Raw genomic sequence first — 23,657 nt, 5'->3', positions numbered from 1 at the left:
TTAGAAAGGTTGTTTAAGAAAATCTTTAGATAAAATAAATGATAAGAAATGTAAACAATTTAAAGTTTAAGGTTTAAAATGTAAATATTTAAGAAATTATAATAATAGTCCTTTAAACATAAGTTTGCTCGAAACCGGGTTAAAGTATCTAGCCCTTAATTTTACTCAACCTATGTTAAGTAATAAGGTGGGTAAAAATGCAAGAATGCAAGTCCCTTTATAATATAGATACTAAAACTGGTTTTAACGAGTGCTCGGGTTGTTGGTTCGGGTATTGATAATTGGTCAAACCCAAAGTCAACTTTCCAAAATAATAAATGTTATGAGATAACTCGATAAAATTTAAGAAGATTTAACCAAGTATGTAGTTCTATTGTTTTAGAACTAACAACATCTGTTAAGCGAGTGTTTGGTTTTGTCGGTCCAAAGACTTAACAACGTCCGTTAAGCGAGTGTTTGGTTACCACATGCCCAAACATCAAAGAACTTGTATAATAATTTATAAATGATGATACTAAGTTTTACAACCAAAAAGTCAACAATGAAGTCTTTAAATGAAAGTTCAGTTTTCGGTTCTGATCTTGTTTCGGGTCAAGACCGAGGTTAGATTCTACAAACCCGTAACCATGGAACATATAAAATGATTTTAGAAACTTAAATCTAACATAAAGCATGTTTATACAATTATTTATCAAAACTAGTAAACAAAGTTCGATTTACGGTTAAACCGAGGCTAGTCTCTACAAACCCATAACCATAGAACTTCATAAATATGATACACAAACTAAAATGAGCAGAAGTTAAACATGGTTAGTAAGCATAAACAAGTTATATATATATATATATATATATATATATATATATATATACCAGGGACCACATGAGTCCTCCATGAAGCTTTGCCTTACGAGGCCCAACACTCCACCGACCGAGACCGAAGAAGTGACCACCAAAGGTAACAAGGGGTGTATATTATATATATGTTGTGCCATAAGTTATAAGTAATAATATGTTAGTTAGAATCAAGTATTATGGTCAGTTTGACTTTTGAAAGTCAAACTTCCAAGAACAATGAAAAACAACCTTAAGAATCTTGAATTTGAGAGAGAAGATGAAGTATGAGCAGGGATTTATGGAGGAGAGGGTCTTGTATATATAGGATAAGATTGAAAGGGTTATGCATGAGGTCTAATGTATAAAAATTCGAATTGGATAAAAGGATGTAAAGCACAAACAAGAACAAACAACATGCTGACCTGATGGCCATCGTGCCACGCGACCCCATATGGTCCTCACCCATCCCGTATCGCAATGGGGTGGGCGGCCAGATTTTCAAACTTTGCTAAAATGGCAGTTTTGGTCCCTGGAGTTGTTTTTAAGCGTTTTAAAGGCATTTTAAGGACCGAAAAGGATGTTTTTGAGACTTGACAAGTGTAAAACAATATTGTAACTTAAAATCCATCATTTTGATTATATCATAGGTTTCAGTTTACAAAATGGGTCGGTTTACATGAGAAACGAATATAAAACGAATACAAACAGGACCCGAAATTAACGAATGTCACATGAGCCACTTGCATCACCAAAGCCTCCGACATGGCTTGATAGATATACACAATCACCAACCCGTCTATCTTCGAGTCAACCACCGTTCCCATTCTTGGTTCGATAGCCTCCAACAACCCTTGAACCTTGAAGATGGCCTTGATTTTCATCGTCCAAATTGTGTAATTGGTGGACATAAGGATTGGAAACTGAATCGATAGAGAACTCGATTCTTTGAGAAAACCGACTTGATTTCTTGGGCGGTCACCCATCTTTCTTCTTGAAGTTGGTGATTTTGTTGAAATCTTGAATCAATCTTCCTTATTGCAGATTCTTTATATGTGTATTTGAATTAATAAAGTAAATAAAAGAACCCTTAATAATATCTCCCTTGAAAACAAAAGAAAATCTTGGAGCAATTGAAATAATCCCAACACTTCTACGGAATGTTTCAGAAACCCAATCCCTTGTTTCTCTGACTTGGTGACTCCTCCTAAAAAGCCAAACAAGAATTCAACAAATCTGAAATTTGCTATTGCCAAAAAACAAAGAAACAAACCAGATCGATCAATAGCTTCGAGAATAAAACTTCTCTGCGTGATCTGCAATTGCGCCATGAAAAGCATACAATCCGGTCACCGAAATCTTGTTCTTCGCCGCTGACTCTTGATCGTCGATACACTGTTAAGACCCGTTGCAAGAATCCGCAATTTCTATTCGATTGCCGGACTTTGTTTCTTGATCGATGATCCTCGTCGCCGGTATTAATCTTAACCTATGAGCCAACTTGCTGGAATCTTGTTCTTCACCGCTGCTTGACGATTTACAATCAAACCCGCGATCTCTACCGAGTGCCTTACTTGCCGAACCTTCTGATCGGTATCCCTCGCCCCCAATCGAAGAACAATAAGATTCAAGTCTAAACCATTGCATTGATTGTAAGTTGTTAATACTTGATTACAAATAACCCTATCATACAATTATATATTATATGGCCAGAGAAGAGTGTAGGCAGTTGTAACTGCAATTCCCTTAAATCTGATTCCTAGAAAAGACTTGGGTGAAATCCTGACCCTTGATGTAGCAGTTTTCATGGTGGTTACCATATGTCTCATATTCACATGCGGTTATCAAACTGTTCCTCAATTCACTTCAACTCAACCATGAACATAGGTTTCAATTTCAAATACCATACCACCTTAGCACTCAATTCAAATCAGTAAACGAATCGTTGCAGGTATTTGAGCCCTAATTTCAGGTAATTTAATTGAGCCCCAATTTCGTTAATTGATATCGTTATTTTGTTTGTAGGTATATTGATTTCAATTTTCTCAAGCATCTTCACGGCTGATACACCACGAATCCGTCACCACCACGACACTACAAAGGTACACTGGGTGTTAATTGTAGGTACTGCAATCGCGAGTTGTAATTTTCATATTTTAATCCCTTCAGACTTCGAAACATGGCTCCAATCCAACAGTAGTTCAGCTATTCCGATCATAGATGCCTCCATCACACGATACTGGATACCTACTTTCTTTCAACTCCGCCTAATGAGGTATTAGTATTCAGAATTTGATTATCATTATTCAACTGTTACAAGTGTTTTCGTTTTTTTTGTTGGTTTTGATTGTATCTTAGTTGTAAACTTAGTATTTATTCATATTATATGCTAAAAATATAGGTGATCACATCATTAGTACTTAAGTGCAATGCTCTAAAAACTGGTCAGTGCCATTGATGCCACATTGGAGCAGATTGAGTAATCTTTGTAACACCTTTTAGTAATGGGACTGATTACTACTATGAGGATATATAATTTGGATGGCAGCGCACCTGGGGTGATATTATTTTTTGCATTAGATTTACAATATTGTTTTGATTGCATAAACACTCTTATATCTTAACTCACAACTTGATCTTTATATACTGGAATGATGAATAGGTATCTATTTTTTATGTTGTTTCATCCTCAGATGTGTGGTAATGGAGTTCGTTTCTTTGCAAAGTTTATTTCAGATCTTAATAACATAAAGGAAGGAAAAGGTATACTTGAGTTTTTTTATGTGACATATTCGGTCTTTCGTTTAACCTTTTGTATACAAGTTGCATTTTTTTTTTTGAAATGCAAACAAAATACTATGTATATTCAAGTGAAATTTAGTAGTTGGATGTGATCTTTAGATGTTGTTTCAATATAATCATTCTATGTTTCTTTCTTTTTTTCTTTTTTTTTCTTTTATGGAATTTGCAGTTTTACTGTTCATACTGGTGCTCGATTGATCATACTCGTGGTACAACCTGATGGGAAGGTAGTTTTACTGAACCAATTTTTGATAATTAGTACATTTTTACTGAAGAGGGTAATAATAAGTTTTGATGAAGATAATATGCCCTTTATTTGTAACTATGGAGGAACTCTATAGTTGTTTGTAGTTGAATTGTTCACTAACTTTAATGTGTAAATTGGTACAAGAGTTTACATGGGAAATGCACAGACAATTTTCCATCTTTCATTTGTTACTTAACTAGTGTTTTACCCGGCGCACTGCGTCGGGACAAGTCGGTAATAAACGGACGGCGATAAACCCAATCGTTGTCAGCCGAGGCAATGAGTCGACGCGAATTTGGACATTATCGGTTACACTCGTTACGGTATAGACACTGTTGGTAAAACCTGAGCACTGAAACCCAAAAAAAAATCGTCAATGTAACATATAAAAGTATTTACATGTAAACATATAAACTATTTGACGTTTATTTTGTCCGGAAAAGCAAGTAGCGGTAAAACCTAAACGTTGTCAGTTCCGGTCATTGAGGTGTTAACTCGACTTGAGTTCGGTCGGTTTCGTTTACTTTCATTATGGTACCGAAGCTAAAGAAGCGGAAAAAATATATAAACCGAGGTTGACCAGGTGGCGCCGGTTTGTAAACTCGGGTGTGTGTAAGTTCCGGAGCGTTATCGGACTTGGGCATTGAGGTTATGAGTCTACGAAAATTTGGTTGAATTTCATTATGTTTGTTACGGTATCGAAAATAATAAACAAATTGACAACGACCAATACGGTGCCGCCATGTGATCCAATCACCACTTAGCGGCACCAAACTTGTTATTTATTATATATATATATATATATAATTAGAAAGTGAATGATGATTCTTTAGAAACTGAGTTAATCGAGTTGTGCGAGTGTGCAAAAAAAGAGTTAATAGAGTTTTTTCATACTTTAGAATCGATGGTGAGTTAAACTAGCGATGTATGGTCGGCACCACACGGGTTACCCGAATCATACATTTATGTCACCGCGCATTGGGTTGATCCGGTGACATGGCAATTGATGAAACCACCATCGCCTTTAAAAACTTCCCGTACCCACATACGGCCGAAAAATTGTTTGAATTGGTTAATGAAGTTATAACGACTTACAACTTGAAACATAAAATATTTTCAATTTCCTTTGACAACGCATCAAACAATACAAAGGCGGCCGAAAAATTTATAATAAAATATTCACCACCTAGTTTCGGGAATTTTTTTCATGTTCGATGTGTTGCACATATCATCAACTTGGTTGTTCAACAAGGTCTAGACAATGGAAACATTCGTCAAGATTTAACTTTCTTTAGACTTATGTTACAAGATGTTTACAAAAGTGGTAAAAGAAGACATCTTGAATATAAGAACCATTGCAAGTCGGTTGAAAGAAAGTACGTGGGGCCGAATTGGAACGTTCCAACCCGTTAGAACTCAACTTGTCATATGCTAAAGTGTGCTTTTACCCAACGCCAAACTTTACAATCTTTTCATAACAATCTTGTTGATGTACGCGAGGCTGATATGCTTCCCGAAAGTGTCTGGGTCCATGTCGGTTATTTGTTGGAATATCTTGATGTGTTCAAAACCGCAACAACTAAGTTATCGGGAGTTTAAAATCCTACTAGTTGTTGGGTTCTGCAAGAATTGTACAACATGTCTTAGACTTTTAGAGAGTTTGAGGATAAGAACCAAATCTTTAAGGATATTGTTGCGATAATGAAAACAAAGTTCTTAAAATATTTTGAAGACATACCGCCGGTCTTTACTTGTGTCGCCGCTTTAAACCCCTATTGGAATGTTCATGGGGTTGAGACGTTGATCGACGAAATATGCGACATGGGTATGCACGAGACCGACCCGAACTTCTCGATGGAAGCGAAGGAAAAGTTTAAAAAACACCTTCAAGACCTTTATGACCATTATTTTAGAATTTATGGTCCAAGCGCGAGGTCGTCTTTTGTGAGGCAAGCAACGACTAGTAAGTCGTGCAAGGCAAACATATAAACTTGATGAATGCGGTTCGTGAATCGACCTCTAAGAGGCAAAGAGGAAACACACCAACTAGTGAACTTGGTCGATATAGTGGGGCAAACTATGTTGAGGGCGCATCGATCAATGAAATTCGCAATATTGATTTGTTGGCTTGGTGGAAAGGAAACAAAATGAGTTTCCTATTTTATCCGCCATGGCTCGTGACTTGCTTAGCGTACAAGCCTCAACGGTTGCTTCTGAATCGGTTTTTTCACTTAGTGGGAGGGTACTATCAATGCGAAGAACAAAACTAACTCCCGAGTCTTTAGAGGGTTGCATTTGCCTAAAGAATCATTTGGATGCGGTGGATCGTGTACAACACAAGGCAAACTTTGAAGACGAAATACCAATAGAGCGACCTATTCTTGAAGAGGAGGTGGAGGAAGGGCTTTCTTCCGGGAATTCGGGTGGTGAAGAAGAAGAGAATGAAGACTAAAAAAACTTGTAATTTTTATTTGTTTTAGTAAAATCATTTGTAACACGATCAAATTTCAAGTAATACTTAGTTTTGTTTTGTTTATTAACTACTATTGTTTTGTTTATTACTAGTAAAGTTTTATTTCTTACTAGTTTGAGCCCCGTGTATTACACGGGGAATTGATTAACATTTTAAAATTTGAACATTAATCAAAATACAATCGACAACACAATTATCATATATTGTTAATAAAATTACAATTTTTATTAAAATTATAGGAATTACTAAAGAAACATTACCCAAATATTTACTATAAGAAAAAATTACTTGTACAATACGTTTGCGGTTGTGTTGGTCAATATACCTAGTTTATCAATAATCAAAATTAGTCTATGTCTGCCTGTAAATCTTGACACAACAATATATAAATATAATAAAACACGATTATGTATTAAATATTAATCTTAAATATATATATATAATGAAATCTTCTTAAATTCTCTCAAACCACCATATTGCTTTATTTGTAAATGAAGGTTTATCATGCATTTAAACTGAATTCACGGGTATGGGTCTCACCAAACCCAGATAGCCTTTTAAACGGGTTATAACATCTTATTATATTAAAATTTAATCTCATCAAATATTTTATATGAAAATCCTATAAAATAAAGATATACTAAAATTTAGTATCCGGATTTTTTTAAAAAAATACCATTTATAATTAAGAAACAATTTTATAGTAAAAAAAACCGGGTCATATGTCTCACCAAACACATATAGCTTTTTTAAAATGGGTTATAACATCTCATTAATTTGTGAAACTCTTTCATCATCAAATCCTAAGTATATTAATAATTCCTTACAATAAAAAAATTAAAATCCAAAAAAATATATTAATATTAGAAATGAATAATATAAAACAATCCCGTATTATAAGGAATAAAAGCTAGTTATATATATATATATGATAGCAAAGAAAAGAACATGATTCTAGCCTTCCAAAACAAACCAAAAAAATAAATTTAAATGGTTAGTATGTCGATAAACAAATTTATGATATTGCAATCAATGTATATAATGAAAATTTTTAAAGAAGAAAATATTTTAATTGACTTTTATTTTATATACCTGGAAATACTAAAAAAATAATAAAACAATGTTCCGACCACTTCAATCCCATTTGGCATGTTCTTTTTCTATAGCTAAATTGCTTCATTTTATTACTTAAGGAGAAACATGACGTTAAAATATAAAAAGAAAAAAAAAGAAGAAATAAATAAATATTAACACACTTGCTTTATATATAAATAAGAATAAAGCTATTTTGGGTTGGGTAATGACCCATAAGGGATTCAAATAACAAAACGGGTTTAAAAATGTAAGGATGATTGAGAGGGTGACAAGTGACACATAGTAGTATTCTTTTATTAGAGTAGTATATTATAATAACGACGAACACTTTATTATATAAACAACAAAATATTACAAACATTATTAAAACATGACGATACTTAAACTAAAAAACAACTTAAATTCTTAAACTAAAAAACAAATTAAACTAAAAAGCAACGTCCGTCGTTTTAATCTGGCGTTCTACAACGATTAAGTGGTAGGCGCTTGAGTTGTAGAGACGGACGACTCTCCCGCTTCCGCTTTCTTGGCATCCAATCTTTTTTTCTCACGACAATACTTATTGGTATGCTTGCGTAAGGTCGAGTTCGACCCCGCTTTCAGAAACTTTGAGCAGTACTTGCACCGGGCCATCTCTTGTGAGTCGGTCATGACACACAAATCGTAATGAACCCAAACATCGGGGCATCGTGTTGTTTCGATCACCATAACAACGTCATCGTTAGTTGTCATTTGTTGTCGGTTTAAGCTTAATTGTGATTTAGAGTGTGTTTTAAAGTATTAAAAGTGGTTTAACAAGTACACACAATACCTTGCTATTTATAGAATGTTGGTAACCTATTTATAGTTAAAAAACCGGTTTCAACGGTCAAAAACGGCTATATAGCCGTTGGAACCGGTTTCTAACGGCTAGTTAGTTTAAAATTCAAAAAAAACACGGTGGAACCAGTTTTTACGTAAAATCCGGTCCCGATTCCTACCGGAACCGGTTCCACTAAGTTCTCATTTTGGTACATCGGGTCGAGTACGGAACTGACCCGGTTCTTGACTGGAACCGGTCACACTTTGTACTCGGTATGAAAAAAACCGGTTCCAGGTTTTAAGAATAACCGATTTTGTGCACCTCTAATGGTACCCATGGATATACCAAGGCGAGGTAGAAATAGAAAGCCTTCTTTTTTATCCTTATTGAAATGGTTTTCTAATATTAAATGATATATTGAAACTTGTTCATGTTATTTAGGTTGGCGGCTATGTTATGGGATACGAAAACCTGACATTTGTGAGCATAAGTGAACAAAAAAATAAACACCCGACACGTGATCAATTGGTATGAAGCTTTATAAAATACACAAAATTTTAGAATAATAGAAAACACTACCAAAGGGCTTGTAGGCTAGCGATATTCACGAGTGTAGTAAATGTTTTTTCCAAGTGGTTGAGGGTCTTTTTCCCATGGTGCACATCAACATACATTTAATAGTGGGTGTCTTGTTCACCCTAAAAAACACATGAACCAGGTATAGTTCTTGTTTTCATATTTTGTGTTTTAATTCGTGTACTCGCATCTTTGGTGGGTGTTGCTTGGATCTGATTCCTCACAAATCAAATTAAAAAAATTTGTATTTTGTATAATTTGATATGTTTTATATACACGTTTTCACCAATGTGGATATGTACAAATATCCATATACCATGTTGCACACAATCTGTATGTAGTGTAGTTAGCATTTACTCATTTATATAATAATATGTCTATGAACTCAAATGTTTATCTGATTACCAACTTATGACAATCTTTCACCACATATTTCAAGTGTTGCACATTTAATACTGATTTAGACTAGAAGTTGAAAACATCATGGGAAGTACTACAGCTTATTATCACTCGCAAAACGATAAGCAGCAACATAGATTTAAAGAAATATTGTTCTGAATATTACTAGCAACAAATGTTATCACTTGAACATTTGAACCCATGTTTTAGTTAGTGATCGGTAGGAAGATTTCCATTCAAGAACGAAGTGAAGAATGCTAGAGCACGCCCCGGTTGGTAGCTCGGGACGAAATGTCCAGCTCCTCTTATCGTCACAAATGTTAGGTTTTTGTATCCCACAGCATATCCACCAACCTAACATAACATAAATTTCAATATATCATTTGATGTTATATAACTATTTAAATAAGGATCATATAGATGGCTTTTTACCTCGCCTTTGTACATCCATGGGTACCACGGTACTTTGACTGATGTTTGTAGTTTATTTATCGAATACCTAGTTGTTGTCACTGGTACTATCCCATCTGTATCTCCACTGCAATATTATAAGTCCTTTTTATGTTATGTTTATAATCGGTTAAATGTATAAACACATATATTATTAAACTTAGTTACCTGTAGATCCAAACACTTATTCCACTCTCCATTAGATCCTGAATCACGGGCAACACTGTAAAAGGCATGTCTTGCCAGTGTATATTGATGAAGTTACTGCATTCAAAGAAGAGATCTTGCTTAAAGATCGAGCTAGATATTGTACATTTGAACTTGTTTAAAAATACGAACATATATCTTTGAGATCAAAAGTTTATATTTGTGTATTACTTGCAAGATTCCCATTTAACTGGCTTTGCATGAAGACTGTTGCACAACAGGAGTGTTGAGGTATTCATGAATATAATTGTTGGTGCAGGGATCAAATCCTGATATCTGTATCAATTAAGGAAAATTGTGAATATGTTTATACCAGAAATGCGTATATAGATTAAACTTACCGATGGAGTGCTATTACTGAATGGTGAGCATAACGGGGCATATATGTTGTAGATAAAGATGTTGCTTTTAGCAGCAAATGCTCGACTTTGAAAGTCAATACATGCATCTGTTATGGTTGCACCCAGGGAAAAATTGCAGTTGGAAATGATTCCTTCGTGAATTTCATCAGAAATGATGGCGTGTGACCAGAAAAAGTCAAAGATTCCTGTGTTCTCTGTTTCATCATCAACATATGCATTTCCAATCTGTGTCATAACATGAACATATTCATTTTTATATTTAATATCATCAAATAGTTCAAAGTTACTAGTATATTGACTCACAGCAATTCCTTTAAGGTTAATGACAGTTTGATTGGCGATCTTGTTGTTTTTAAGAATTAATTGTGCGAGTTGCGGCACGTAATGCCCTGCATAGCTTTCTCCCGTGATGTAGAAATCTCTACTCTTGTATTCCGGGAATCTTTCTAACCAGTTAACTAAAAACGTATATGAATCTTTTGCGGTTTGTACATCGCCGGTCACATAATCTGATGACGTGTTTGAATAAGAAAATCCAACTCCCGCCGGGGACTCCAAGAAAAGGAAATTTGCAACTGCAAAGTATGTAATCCATAATTAAAAAATGTTACACGTGTAACACACACAAACACGAGCCTTACCGTTGTTCCATGCATATTTGTTATGTGACAGTGTCGTATTATCAGCATTGACTCGAAACGGTCCAAGTTCCATCATGGCCCCGTTTCCAAACAAAGAGCAGCCCGGCCCTGCAAGCATATATATATATATTCTTTAGTTTTTGCACGCGAATGCCTTAAAACTTAAAAAAAATATTATTATTATTATTACCTCCATTGAGCCAGAGTACAAGAGGATTAGTGGAAGAGTTAACTGGTGACTCTGCAAGATAGTAAAACAGTGCTCTTCCATGACTCGGGTCAACAGCCACATACCCTGAGTACTGGTCAAACTCTGTTCCTGCTGGCTGACCTGGCAACTCTGATATTTTGTCAGCATCCTTCAACCCGTCTTGAGGGCCTACGTAGACCGGAATATATGAATTCTCATGCGTGGCAACTTGTTTACTAATTACATGATGCAATGTTCTTTTTGAACGTTGAATCTTTAATGCGTTCTCAAGAGGATCATAACCATTGCCACCGTAACAAGACACGAAAATGTGTAGACTGAAATGAACAAGCAAATGGAATGCAATCTTCATTGATTTAAGACTTATGTTGTGCTGTTGTTTTGAAGATATAAAAGTGTTCGTATATATAGAGAGATGGATACTTGTGGTAAGTAACGTCTTGTTGAGTTTACAGTTGGAGTGACAAGTCCTATGTTTTCATTGTTTGAAAAATGAAAGAAAACAATAGAAAGAAGACACCAATTTTCATTTTAATATACTTTAAAGATGCACAAGTTTGGGGGACTAATCCAGAGTCAACCCCGTGCTTTTGGGACAGGTTTTCGAAATCTTATATCCATACCCAATTGTAAAATTGTGTCTCATCTATCCGTCAACTCATTACTTGCCGGCTTCGTGGATTCCCACACGGCTAATAGGTATATCCGTTTATGATCTTAGGTGATTAAAGTTTACCCGTTGGGATTCTCTTTACCTGAGTCCATCTTAAACTCACATGAAAAATGACTTAAAATATCAATGTTAACGACTACACTTCTAAAATTTTTGTATTCTTAATGATTTCAAGTTAATCATAATTATTAACTAGTGAACTTTGATGTTTGTGCTTGCTACCACGACGAAGATTCACATCAACCGAGTGAACCAGGTAAAACTCTTGTTTTTCTTCTTTGAGTTTATATTCGTGTTGCTAATGTTAGCCCTGTACATGCATGTAGCATTATATTTCTGATTACCAAATTATGTCAATATTTTCATGGTTTATTATAACTGTTGCACATGTAATATTGATACTGATACAGACTAGAAGGTGTAAACATTAGGGATGTAATACAACTTATGATCACTCACAACAAAAGTATAACTAACTTGAACCCATGATTGAAGATCAATCATAACATTAATATACTATTACAGTTTTACTTAGTGATCGGCAGGAAGCTTTCCCTCCAAGAAGGAGGTGAAGAATGCTAGAGCACGCCCCGGCTGGTAGCTCGGGACTAAATGTCCGGCTCCTCTTATCGTCACAAATGTTAGGTTTTTGTATCCCACAACATAACCACCAACCTAAACATAACATATATAAATTTCAATGTATCATTTGCATAAGTAATATTTTTATTAGGAACAAATCTAAGGCATACTCCCTCGCCTTGGTACATCCACGGGTACCACGGTATCTTGACTGATGTTTGTAGTTTGTTTATAGCATACCTAGTTGACGTCACTGGTATTCTCCCATCTGTATCTCCACTGCAATTTCATGAGTCGTTTTTCTGTTACGTTATAGCCTGTTAGGTATATACACGCACGTATATCATTAAGTTAAGTTACCTATAGATCCAAGCACTGATTCCACTGGCCATTAGATCCTGAATCACAGGAAACACTGTAAAAGGTATGTCCTTCCAATGCGTATTGATAAAGTCACTGCATTCAAAAACAATATATTTGTAAGCATTTCAAACTTTTCTTAGTATAAACATGTTTAAGATCAAAGGTTAGTATTACCTGCAAGATTCCCACTGCACCGGTTTTGCATGAAGCGACTGTTGCACGACAGGAGTGTTAAGGTATCCATAAACATAATTCTCTGTGCATGGATCGAATCCTGATATCTGTATCAATTATGTGAATTAATTACTTACTTTCAAGTTTCATGTGAATATGTTTCTCCAAATCTGTATTTAGATTAAATCTTACCGATGGAGCGCTTTTGCTAAATGGTGAGCATAAAGGGGTATATATGTCATAGAAGTAGATATTGCTTTTAGCAGCGAAAGCCTGATTTTGATAGTCATTACATGCATCTGTTATGGTTGCACCCTTTGAAAAGTTGCAGTGGAAAATGATTCCTTCATGGATTTCATCAGAAATGATTGCATGTGTCCAGAAATAATCATATATTCCTGTGTTTGTGGTTTCATCATCAATATACGCGTTTCCATTCTGAAGCATAACATGAACAAGTTCATTCTTATAGCCAATATCAACAAATAGTTTAAAGTTACTGGTAAATCCAATACTTATAGCAATTTCCTTAAGGTTAATGACAGTTTGATTCGTGATCTTGTTGTTTTTAAGAATTAAGTGTGCGAGTTGAGGAACATAATGCCCTGCATAGCTTTCTCCCGTGATGTAAAAATCTCTAGTTTTGTATTCCGGGAATCTTTCTAACCAGTAAATAAGAAACGCATATGAATCTTTTGCGGTCTGTACATCGTCAGTTATATAATCTGAAGACGTGTTCGAGTAAGAATATCCAACTCCAGCAGGGGATTCCAAGAAAAGAACATTTGCAACTGCAAAGGTTATAGTCCATAATTATAAAAATGTTACATATGTATATGTATATTTATTATATGGCAGAAGAGTCTTACTGTTGTTCCATGCATATTTATTATATGACAGTGTCGTATTATCAGCGTTGACTCGAAACGGTCCAAGTTCCATCATGGCCCCGTTTCCAAACGAAGAGCAGCCCGGCCCTGCAACAGTTAATATCATTTTTCACTTCATGAACACAAATGCTTAATAAGAAGAGTATTATTATTACCTCCATTGAGCCAGAGTACAAGTGGATTAGTGGAAGAGTTGACTGGTGACTCTGCAAGATAATAAAACAGTGCTCTTCCATGGCTTGGGTCAACGGTCACATACCCTGAGTACTGATCAAAGTCCGTGCCTGCCGGCTGACCTGGCAACTCTGATATCTTGTCAGCATCCTTCAACCCGTCTTGTGGGCCCACGTAGACTGGAGAATACAAGTTCTCAGCTGTGGCATTTTCTATAGTTACATGATTCGGTGTTGTTCTTCTTGAACGTTGAATCTTTAACGCGTTTTCAAGAGGATCATATCCGTAGCAAGACACGAACACGAGTAGACTGAAATGAACAAACAAATGAAATGCAATCTTCATTGGTTAAATGTATGTATTGCTGCCACTTAGATATAAGAGCATTTATATATTATATATACACATGGATAGTTGTAGGAAGTAACTGGGGTGGTTCTTATAGTTAAATTTATGGTCAAAGTGACAAAAACTATGTTTTCATTGTTTGAAAACTGAAAGAAAATGACAAAAACAAGATACAAGGTTCTATGTTATATAAAGAAGGCGTCAGTTTTCATGTTAATATATTTTGAAGATGCACAAGTGGGGGATTGACCAGAGCCCACTTCAAAAGTTCAGTTTTGGACTATTGTGACGGATATCCGATATACGCGTCTATATCTTTGCCTGCCACTTTATTGTAATTGTTTTGAGTTTAATGAGAAATATATATTGGTAATAGAATCATTGTGCAATTAAACTAGATCTTAAACTCACACGAAAAATGACTTGAAATTTCAAATGCTCAGCTGTATGCATTTCTTTATTTTTTTTTTAATAATTTTAAGTTTCAATATGTAATATACTTTTTAAGATTGCATGCTATATTTATTATACTTATTTAAATAGTTATCTTATATCAAATAATACTCGTTTCCAAGGTAATACGCTTGTTGCAGGGTAGAACATGACCCCTTATTATGATCATACACAATAAGATTATCTTTAAAGTAATCTTGTCCTAAAAACTCAAAACAAATAACTAGAAATCGAGCCCGTGACTGAAGATCAATCTTAACACTTTCATTCTTGAAGTTTTAGAAATCCAAATGTGGTGATTAATGGATAATGGTTCATGGAAGCTTTCCCTCCAAAAAGGACGAGAAGAATGCAAGCCCGCGAGCTGGTTGGTAGCTTGGGACGAAGTGCCCGGCTCCTCTTATGGTCACAAACGTTAAGTTTTCGTATCCCTCAACATATCCACCAACCTAAACAACCCAAACAAAAAATTCCCATAAGTTATTTAGTTAACTAAAAGACAAAGGATTGCATAAAACGCGTTCTACCTCGCCTTGATACATCCATGGGTACCATGGAGTCTGCACTGATGTTTGTAGTTTGTTTATAGAATATCTACTTGTAGTCACCGGTACTCTACCGTCTGTATCTCCACTGCATTTTTATGTTATTATCGGTTAAGTATATACACACATATATTATTAAATTAAGTTACCTATAGATCCAAACACTTATTCCACTGGCCATTAGATCTTGAATCACAGGCAACACCGTAAAAGGCATGTCCTTCCAGTATAGACCAATCAACTCGCTGCATTTTGTAAAAAGATTATAAACACATTTCAAAGTTTTCACCTTTATGAATTTATTAACATATTTGAGATCAAAGCTGGTGTTGGTGTATTACTTGCAAGATTCCCATTGAACCGGTTTTGCATGAAGCGACTGTTGCACAGCAGGAGTGTTCAAGTAGGTATAGATGTAATTTTCAGTGCACGGGTCAAATTCTGATATCTGTATCAATCACGCTAATTTAATGACTTCCGGGTGAATAAAATATATTAATATGTACTATGCTGAGAGCTTACCGAGGGTGTGCTATTGCTTGATGATGAACATAAGGGAGCATATATGTCATAGAAGTAGATGTTGCTTCTAGCAGCTGTTGCTTGACCCTGATATTCATCACACGCCTATGTTATCGTTGCATTCTCTGAAAAATTGCAGTTCGAGATGATCCCTTCATGAATTTCATCAGAAATGATCGCGTCAAACATTCCTGTGTTTTCTGTTTCATCATCAACATATGCATTTCCAATCTGCATAATCGATATTATCAATATCAACATATCAAAAAGATGCTCTCAAACTTTCAAACAGATGCTGATAGATAATAGATTAACACTTACAGCAATCCCTTTAAGGTTTATGACAGTTTGATTGGTGATCTTGTTGTTTTGAAGGATTAACTGCGCCAGTTGAGGCACGTAATGCCCTGCATAGCTTTCGCCCGTGATGTAAAAATCTCTAGTTTTGTATTCTGGGAATCTTTCTAACCAGTTAACTAGAAACGTGTATGAATCTTTTGCGGTTTGTATATCTCCGGTTTGATAATCTGTAGACGTGTTTGAGTAAGAAAATCCAACTCCAGCCGGCGATTCCAAGAACAGCACATTTGCAACTGCAAAGATTATATATGATTCTTACTCAGTTTTTGTTATTAATAAAGATATATATGAATCATAATTCTTACCATTGTTCCATGCATATTTATTCCGTGACAGTGTCGTATTATCAGCATTGACTCTAAACGGTCCAAGTTCCATCATGGCCCCGTTTCCAAACGAAGAGCAGCCCGGCCCTGCAAGCATATATATATATATTCTTTAGTTTTTGCACGCGAATTCCTTAAAACTTAAAAAAAATATTATTATTACCTCCATTGAGCCGGAGTACAAGAGGATTAGTGGAAGAGTTGGCTGGTGACTCTGTAAGATAGTAGAACAGTGCTCTGCCATGGTTCGGGTCAACGGTTACATACCCTGAGTACTGGTCAAAGTCTGTTCCGGCTGGCTGACCTGGCAACTCTGATATCTTATCAGCATCCTTCAACCCGTCTTGTGGGCCCACGTAGACTGGAGTATACAAGTTCTCGGCTGTGGTGCCTTCTTTAGTTACATGATTCCGTATTGTTCTTCTTGAACGTTGATTCTTTAGCGCGTTTTCAAGAGGGTCGTATCCATTGTGTTGGTGCATGATGTCAGTAGTTCAGTGTCAAGTGTCTGTAATCGAGTTTGTTAGATTTGTGTTTTTGTATGTAAGCGAAGTTAGCTCACAAGTTCGCTGATACAGGCGAACTTGTGAACTAAGCGAAGTTAGGGACAACTTCGCCTGAACATGCCAGGCGAAGTTGTCGTGATTATATAAACATAAGTTACGGCTTATGTTTTCATTATTCAGTCAGTTTATTAGTTTACGTGTTTACGAGTCCTGTAATCAGTGATTGATATCACGTGTTTAAGGTTGCAATATAACGAGTATTTGTTTATTGTAACGTGTGTTCGATCGTGTTAACTCGTATCGTCTTCTACGCTCGTAACGTCTTACGTAGGGATTCCGCACCTACGTAGAACGAGATATCTCGTGTAGATCCGGCTGGGAACCTACAATTGGTATCAGATCTTTTGCTCGTGATTGTGGTTCGGGATTGTCACGCGGGTGTAGAAATCGTTCCGTTCGACTATTCGCGGGACGTGTTTATCGAGTTTTTGTGTTATACTCACCTCCTACCATCATAAACAACCCATTAAACCTTCACAAACCTCGTAAAATCCAGAAATCAAACCTGCAAAAACTTCGTGTTCATCAGGCGAAGTTGCCGTCACTGTTCGTAGGGTTTCGACGAAGATATAAGGTTAAGCGAAGTTATCCACAACTTCGCCTACCTTCTCAAGTTCGCTTATCTCAAGCGAAGTTACCCACAACTTCGCCTACCTCATAAGTTCGCTTACCTTAAGCGAAGTTATCTACAACTTCGCCGAATCAGGCGAATTTAAAAAGGAAGCGAAGTTCATAATCAGCGAAGTTCAGACTTAAGCGAAGTTATCCACAACTTCGCCTACAGTACTGTTAAAAATAAAATTTTTATTTTTTCGGGTTTCTTTGTGTTTCGTGAAAGATGACTTCAATAAATATTACGGAATTGGTGAAGATGGAAGTGGAAGCGGGTTCAGCTACAAAGGCACCGAAGATGCTTAAGAAAACCGATTATGTTGCGTGGAAGGATAGGTTTGAACAATATGTCAAGTACCAAGATGCTAAAATGTGGGTGTGCATTCAAGATGGGTACATTCCACCAACTGCTGAGTATGAGGGTCGTGATCAGATCAAGAAATACAAAGAGATGGAAGAAGAAGAAAAGAAAATGTATGAGGCTGAGAGCAAAGCTCATGCAGCGATTACTTTGGCTCTTCCACAAGAGATTCTTCACACCTTCAGAAAGTATAAAACTGCTAGAGAGCTTTGGGAAACACTTGAAAACCGTTTTGAGGGTAATGTGGGAATTCGTGCTTCAAAGATTAAACTACTTAAAACCCAATTCTCGGTATTCAAGTACTTGAAGAATGAATCACTTGATGATATCATTACTAGATATTATCATCTGATGACCGAACTCAACAACTACTCCATTACTTACAAAGAAGATGAAATTGTTGAAAAGCTTCTTGATGCTCTCCCACCGAAATGGGAGATGTACACTGTGTTGATGAGAGAAGACAAAGACTTTGCCGACTATGACCTGGAAACAGCAGTTAACAAGCTACGAACTTTTGAACTAAACATGGTTCGAAAAGAGACACCTACTGATCAGGTTCAAGATCTAGGAATGTATGGTGCAAAGGTTAACTCAAGTTCAAGTTCGAAGTCTGATTCGTCTGCTTACTACTCAAAGGGAGAGTCGGGCGCTAACTCAACACATGAAGGTCATGTATCTCTCAACATGAATGGTGATGTGTGCTTTGTAGCTGGAGGATCAAATGCTTCTAAACCTCGAGCGACCAAGGGAAGTTTTTCCCCAGGTGTTTCAAACAACAACTACTCGAAGATGCCCATGAGTGTTAAATCTGCTGAACAGCAGTTTGCTCTCTATGCATCTTTCATTGCTTCATATGAAAATTACATTCAGGGTAAGATTGTTGATCCTGCAACATTGGATGAAGATTATGATCAGATCGATGCTGATGATCTGGAAGAGATGGATCTGCAGTGGCAGATGGCGATGATTGTGAGAAGGGTTAAGAGGTTTATGAAGAAGACAGGTAGGAAGTTTGTTGGTGAGAGACCGGGTTTCGATAAGTCGAAGGTCAGGTGTTACAACTGTCAACAGAATGGCCATTTTGCGAAGGAGTGCACAAATGAACGTGTAGAACGCAGTCAAAACAGGTCTACACAACAGAGTGGGGGTGGTAATGATAATAGAGCCATGATATCCAGAAAGAATGGGGAGTATAACTGGAATCTGCATGTTGAAGAAGTCTTCGAACAGGCCAATGTGGTGAACATCAAAACTGCAGATACTGAGTAAGTGACTGGCGAAAGTGAAGCTTACATGGCAGAAGCTCAAAATGAAGCTTACATGGCAGATGGGAAAGACCAGCTCACCGAGGTAAGTACCAAACTCCCTTGTACTAAGTGTGAAAATCTGTCTGAACAATTGACAACTATAACTGATCAGTATGTTAGTTTGGATGCTCAATTTAAAACCTTAAAAGAAGATCATCATTTCACTAAAGCTAGAGAAAATAGTTACAAGGTAAAAATAAAAGCTAGTGAAAAAGATATTAGGAGTCTAAAAGCAAATCTAGCTGAAAAAATTCAAGTAATTGATCTTAGCTATGAAGTGTTAGAAGTGAAAACCAAACTAATAGCTGAAAGGGATAAACAGATAGCTGATCACCAGGTGAAAGTGGTGGAACTAAACAGGAAACTTGAGAAATTCAGAAATTGCACCGCTATACTTGATCACCTCGTTAGTGATCAAGGTTCCCCAGTTAAAAGGGGAGGAATTGGTTATCATGAAGTTCCACCACCGTACAATCATAATTACACTTATGATCCTAGTGATCAGAAATCTGTTGATGTTGATTATAGTCAGACAGTTCCGGTTAAGGTAACTATTAAAGATCCAGAAGTTAGTAAAGGCGAAACGAGTAAGCCTGTGTCTAATGTGAAGATTTCTGTTCCTAGTACTGTCTCATCAAACTCGGATAAGTCATCCGAGTCGATTGAGACAAAAGAAAAGGCAGTGTTACCAAAAAGTGGAGAGAAACATAAAACAACTGAAAAGAAATCTCCACTAAACCCGTATGTCCCACCATATGTGAGACAAACGGGCAGTAATGCAGCCTCATCATCTAAAACAACTATTGAAAAGAAAGTTGAACACAGGAGTTGTTTCAGATGTAATCAATTAGGACACCTACTTACTGATTGCCCTCTGAAGCAGAGATTCAGAGGGGTGAGGCCTTCAAAAACTGAAAACAGAACTAACAGTAACTACAATAGTGGTAAAACTGAAAACTCATCAAAGTTCAGAAATTGGACTAATTCAGGTTTTCAAAGAAAAAGATCTCAGATTTTCACTGCTAACAACCAAACCTTAAGTAATAATTCATTTAATTCACGAAGGTTTGGATGGCCTCATAGTCAATCTCCAAGAAGGTATCCTTTTAGGACTTACAGAAATTATTCTGATACTAACTTTGGACAGCCAAGGTACGGGATATATCGACCCAAGACCAATAGGTCTTGGGTCCCTAGATTTTAATCATCTGCTTTAATCGTGCAGGAACAGTTGAACAGGGCTGCAAACAATCAATGGGTTGTGGATAGCGGCTGTTCCCGGCACATGACGGGTAACAAGAGTTTGTTACACGAATGGAAACCTGTTCAGGGAGGAAGAGTGAGTTTCGCTGGAGAGAGCGGTGGAAGGATCACTGGAATTGGGACGGTGACTAACGGAAAGATGACGTTAGAGAAAGTAAATTTTGTTGAAGAACTGAAGCACAATCTGCTGAGTGTTTCGCAGATCTGTGACAAAGATTACACCGTACATTTTACCAAGAATGAGGCAATCGTGCTATATCCTGGTTTCAAGATACCAGAGGATTGGATAGTTATGAAGGCTCCAAGAGAAAAGAATACGTATATAATGGACATGAGGTCGACTGAAATGGCAACAGAGGAATCTTGTCTTCTGTCAAAAGCAACTGAATCGGAGTCCGAGTTATGGCATAGGAGAATGGGGCATATTCATCTTCGGAAAATGAACTACATTGTCAAGAATGGGCTTGTGCTGGGTGTTCCCTTGAAGAATTTCAACTTTGAAGATCAATGCTTATCGTGCAAAAAGGGAAATCAACACAAGAAATCCCATCGCATCAAGAAGGTTAACTCAATAGTCAGTACCCTAGACCTACTTCACATGGATCTCTTTGGTCCCGTGAATGTAAAAAGTCTAGGGGGAACATCGTACTGCTTAGTGATCACTGATGATTTCTCTCGATACTCTTGGGTATATTTCCTGAAGTCAAAGGAGAAACGGTTCAGATGGTAATAAATTTGATTACAGAAGTTGAGAACATTATGGGAAAAAGAGTTAAATACATCAGGAGTGACAATGGGACTGAGTTCAAGAACTATCAGATGGAGCTCTTCTGCTTACAGAAAGGAATCGAACACCAGTACAGCGCTCCGTATACTCCGCAACAAAATGGAGTGGCTGAGAGGAAGAACAGAACGTTAATTGAAGGAGCCAGAACCATGCTGGCTAATTCGAAACTTCCGGTGGTGTTCTGGGCTGAAGCTGTTGCAACAGCCTGTTATATCCTTAATCGAGTGTTAACCGTTAAAAGATTAAATAAAACATGTTATGAACTTATGCATGGGAGAAAGCCCAACTTGAGTGGTCTTGAACAATTCGGGTCCCCGTGTTCGATATTAAAGACAAATTCTAAATTTGGTGAAGTAGCCGACGAAGGAATTTTAGTCAGATACGTTGTTGGGACTCCCAACAGACGAGTCTTTAATACATCGACAAGCAAGGTTGAGGTGGTGTGTAACACTGATATCACAAGTTACAAATCACCAAAACCAAGCACGGGACCCGCTGGGGTTTTCGACTATGATAGACTTTTCAAATCTTTTAATATACCTTATTTGGATTGTGCAGAAGTAGATGAAAGAATTTCTTCGAAGATGATTTATGATGAGGAAGACAATTATGTGCAACGACCGAAGTATGATGAATGTCAGCCTTCCTCGTCAAATGCTGTCGATACCCCTGCTGCTGCTACTGAAGAGGAATTCTTCAATCCATTTCACTCTCAACAACAATCACCCACTAATGAGCTATCTTCGAATCTGGAAGACAATCTGCAAGTCAGTGCGGTTCCGACTACGAGAGTTCACAAAAATCACCCATTGGAGAATGTGATAGGTGATCTGTCCGACGGTGTACAAACAAGACAAAGCTTGAATGAGCACACCTGTGTTTATACAAGCATTAAAGATTCAGGCATAATCAACGAATGCTTGTACACCTGCTTCATCAGCCAGATTGAACCAAAGAACTATCAAATGGCTCTCAAGGACAACTCGTGGGTCGAAGCCATGCAAGAAGAATTAGCCCAGTTTAAGAAGATGGATGTATGGAACTTGGTTGCAAAACCAAAGAATGTGCATGCGATTGGCACAAAATGGGTCTTCAAATGAAAGAGAGATGAGAAAGGGATTATTATCAGGAACAAGGCGAGGCTGGTTGTAAAAGGTTTTAATCAGCAAGAGGGATCGATTACAATGAGGTGTTTGCTTCTGTGGCAAGATTGGAAGCCATTCGTTTGTTTTTGGCATTTGCTGCACATAAGGAGATGAAGGTATTTCAGTTGGATGTGAAGAGTGCGTTCCTAAACGGTAAAGTCGATGAGGTTGTGTACGTTGAGCAACCTCCGGGTTTTCCTGACCCAGACTTTCCTGATCACGTATACAAGCTAAGTAAAGCACTGTATGGGCTACATCAGGCCCCTCGGGCCTGGTATTCTACACTATCCGACTACTTGCTTGAAAATGGTTTTGAACGGGGAAAGATTGATAGCACTTTGTTCTTCAAGAGAAAAGGGAGCGACTTTCTACTGGTGCAAGTCTACGTGGACGACATCATCTTTGCTGCATCAAAAGTCGCCATGTGTCAGGAGTTTGAGGCCGTCATGAAGAAGAGATTTGAAATGAGTGCTATGGGTGAACTAACTTTCTTTTTAGGACTGCAGGTTGATCAAAAGAAAGATGGGATGTTCATTCATCAGACTAAGTATGTCCATGATGTTCTCAAACGCTTCAAGATGGAGGACAGCACTCCATACGATACTCCAGTCTGTGTCAACCACAAATTGGGTGCTGATTCAGACAACGATGCAGACGTGGACCCAACCCAATATCGGGCAATAATAGGTTCTTTAATGTACTTAACTGCTTCTAGGCCTGATATAATGTTTGCAGTTTGTCTTTGTGCTCGCTTTCAGGCAAACCCAAAGGAATCTCACTTGAAGGGTGCGAAGAGGATTCTACGGTATCTCAAAGCAAGCCTAAGCTGGGGTTGTGGTACACGAGAGGAGGAGACTTGGAGTTGGTCGCCTACACGGATTCTGATTATGGAGGGTGCAATCAGAGTCGGAAGTCAACAACAGGTGGTTGTCAGTTTCTCGGAGGCAGATTAGTGTCATGGCAATGCAAGAAGCAGACCTCAGTCGCCATTTCAACCTGTGAAGCAGAATACATGGCAGCATCCAACTGCTGCTCCCAGGTTCTTTGGATTCAACAGCAATTGCGCGATTATGGTATGAATTTCACTCATACTTCTATTTGCATTGA

The 23,657-nt window shown here is 37.1% G+C and overlaps 1 protein-coding gene and 2 pseudogenes across 3 annotated transcripts; all 3 read right to left on the bottom strand.

The window, feature by feature from the left end:
- Positions 1–8,866: 8,866 nt before the first annotated feature.
- LOC143633067 (serine carboxypeptidase 1-like) lies at positions 8,867–11,922 on the bottom strand (annotated as a pseudogene). Its single transcript, XR_013153623.1, has 8 exons — positions 11,076–11,922; positions 10,886–10,993; positions 10,548–10,819; positions 10,224–10,469; positions 10,054–10,158; positions 9,844–9,939; positions 9,658–9,763; positions 8,867–9,579 (listed from the first exon to the last, which is right to left on the bottom strand). The product of XR_013153623.1 is annotated as a serine carboxypeptidase 1-like (transcript).
- Positions 11,923–12,300: 378 nt separating this feature from the next.
- On the bottom strand, positions 12,301–14,596 carry LOC143633039 (serine carboxypeptidase 1-like). Its single transcript, XM_077101414.1, has 7 exons — positions 13,934–14,596; positions 13,758–13,865; positions 13,081–13,679; positions 12,889–12,995; positions 12,712–12,807; positions 12,522–12,630; positions 12,301–12,444 (listed from the first exon to the last, which is right to left on the bottom strand). The coding sequence occupies exons 1-7, from the start codon at positions 14,295–14,297 to the stop codon at positions 12,301–12,303; spliced, it is 1,527 nt and encodes a 508-aa protein (XP_076957529.1). The 5' UTR covers positions 14,298–14,596.
- A 320-nt stretch (positions 14,597–14,916) lies between these two features.
- On the bottom strand, positions 14,917–16,967 carry LOC143633068 (serine carboxypeptidase 1-like; annotated as a pseudogene). Its single transcript, XR_013153624.1, has 8 exons — positions 16,670–16,967; positions 16,486–16,593; positions 16,142–16,413; positions 15,821–16,051; positions 15,640–15,746; positions 15,448–15,543; positions 15,281–15,386; positions 14,917–15,202 (listed from the first exon to the last, which is right to left on the bottom strand). The product of XR_013153624.1 is annotated as a serine carboxypeptidase 1-like (transcript).
- Positions 16,968–23,657: the final 6,690 nt, after the last annotated feature.

Source organism: Bidens hawaiensis, unplaced genomic scaffold (assembly GCF_021521415.1).
Source record: "Bidens hawaiensis isolate Kalapana, Puna unplaced genomic scaffold, B.hawaiensis_p1.1 tig00006607_1, whole genome shotgun sequence".
In the NCBI taxonomy this organism is placed as follows: Eukaryota; Viridiplantae; Streptophyta; class Magnoliopsida; order Asterales; family Asteraceae; genus Bidens; species Bidens hawaiensis.
This window is presented reverse-complemented; position numbering and strand designations above follow the sequence as displayed.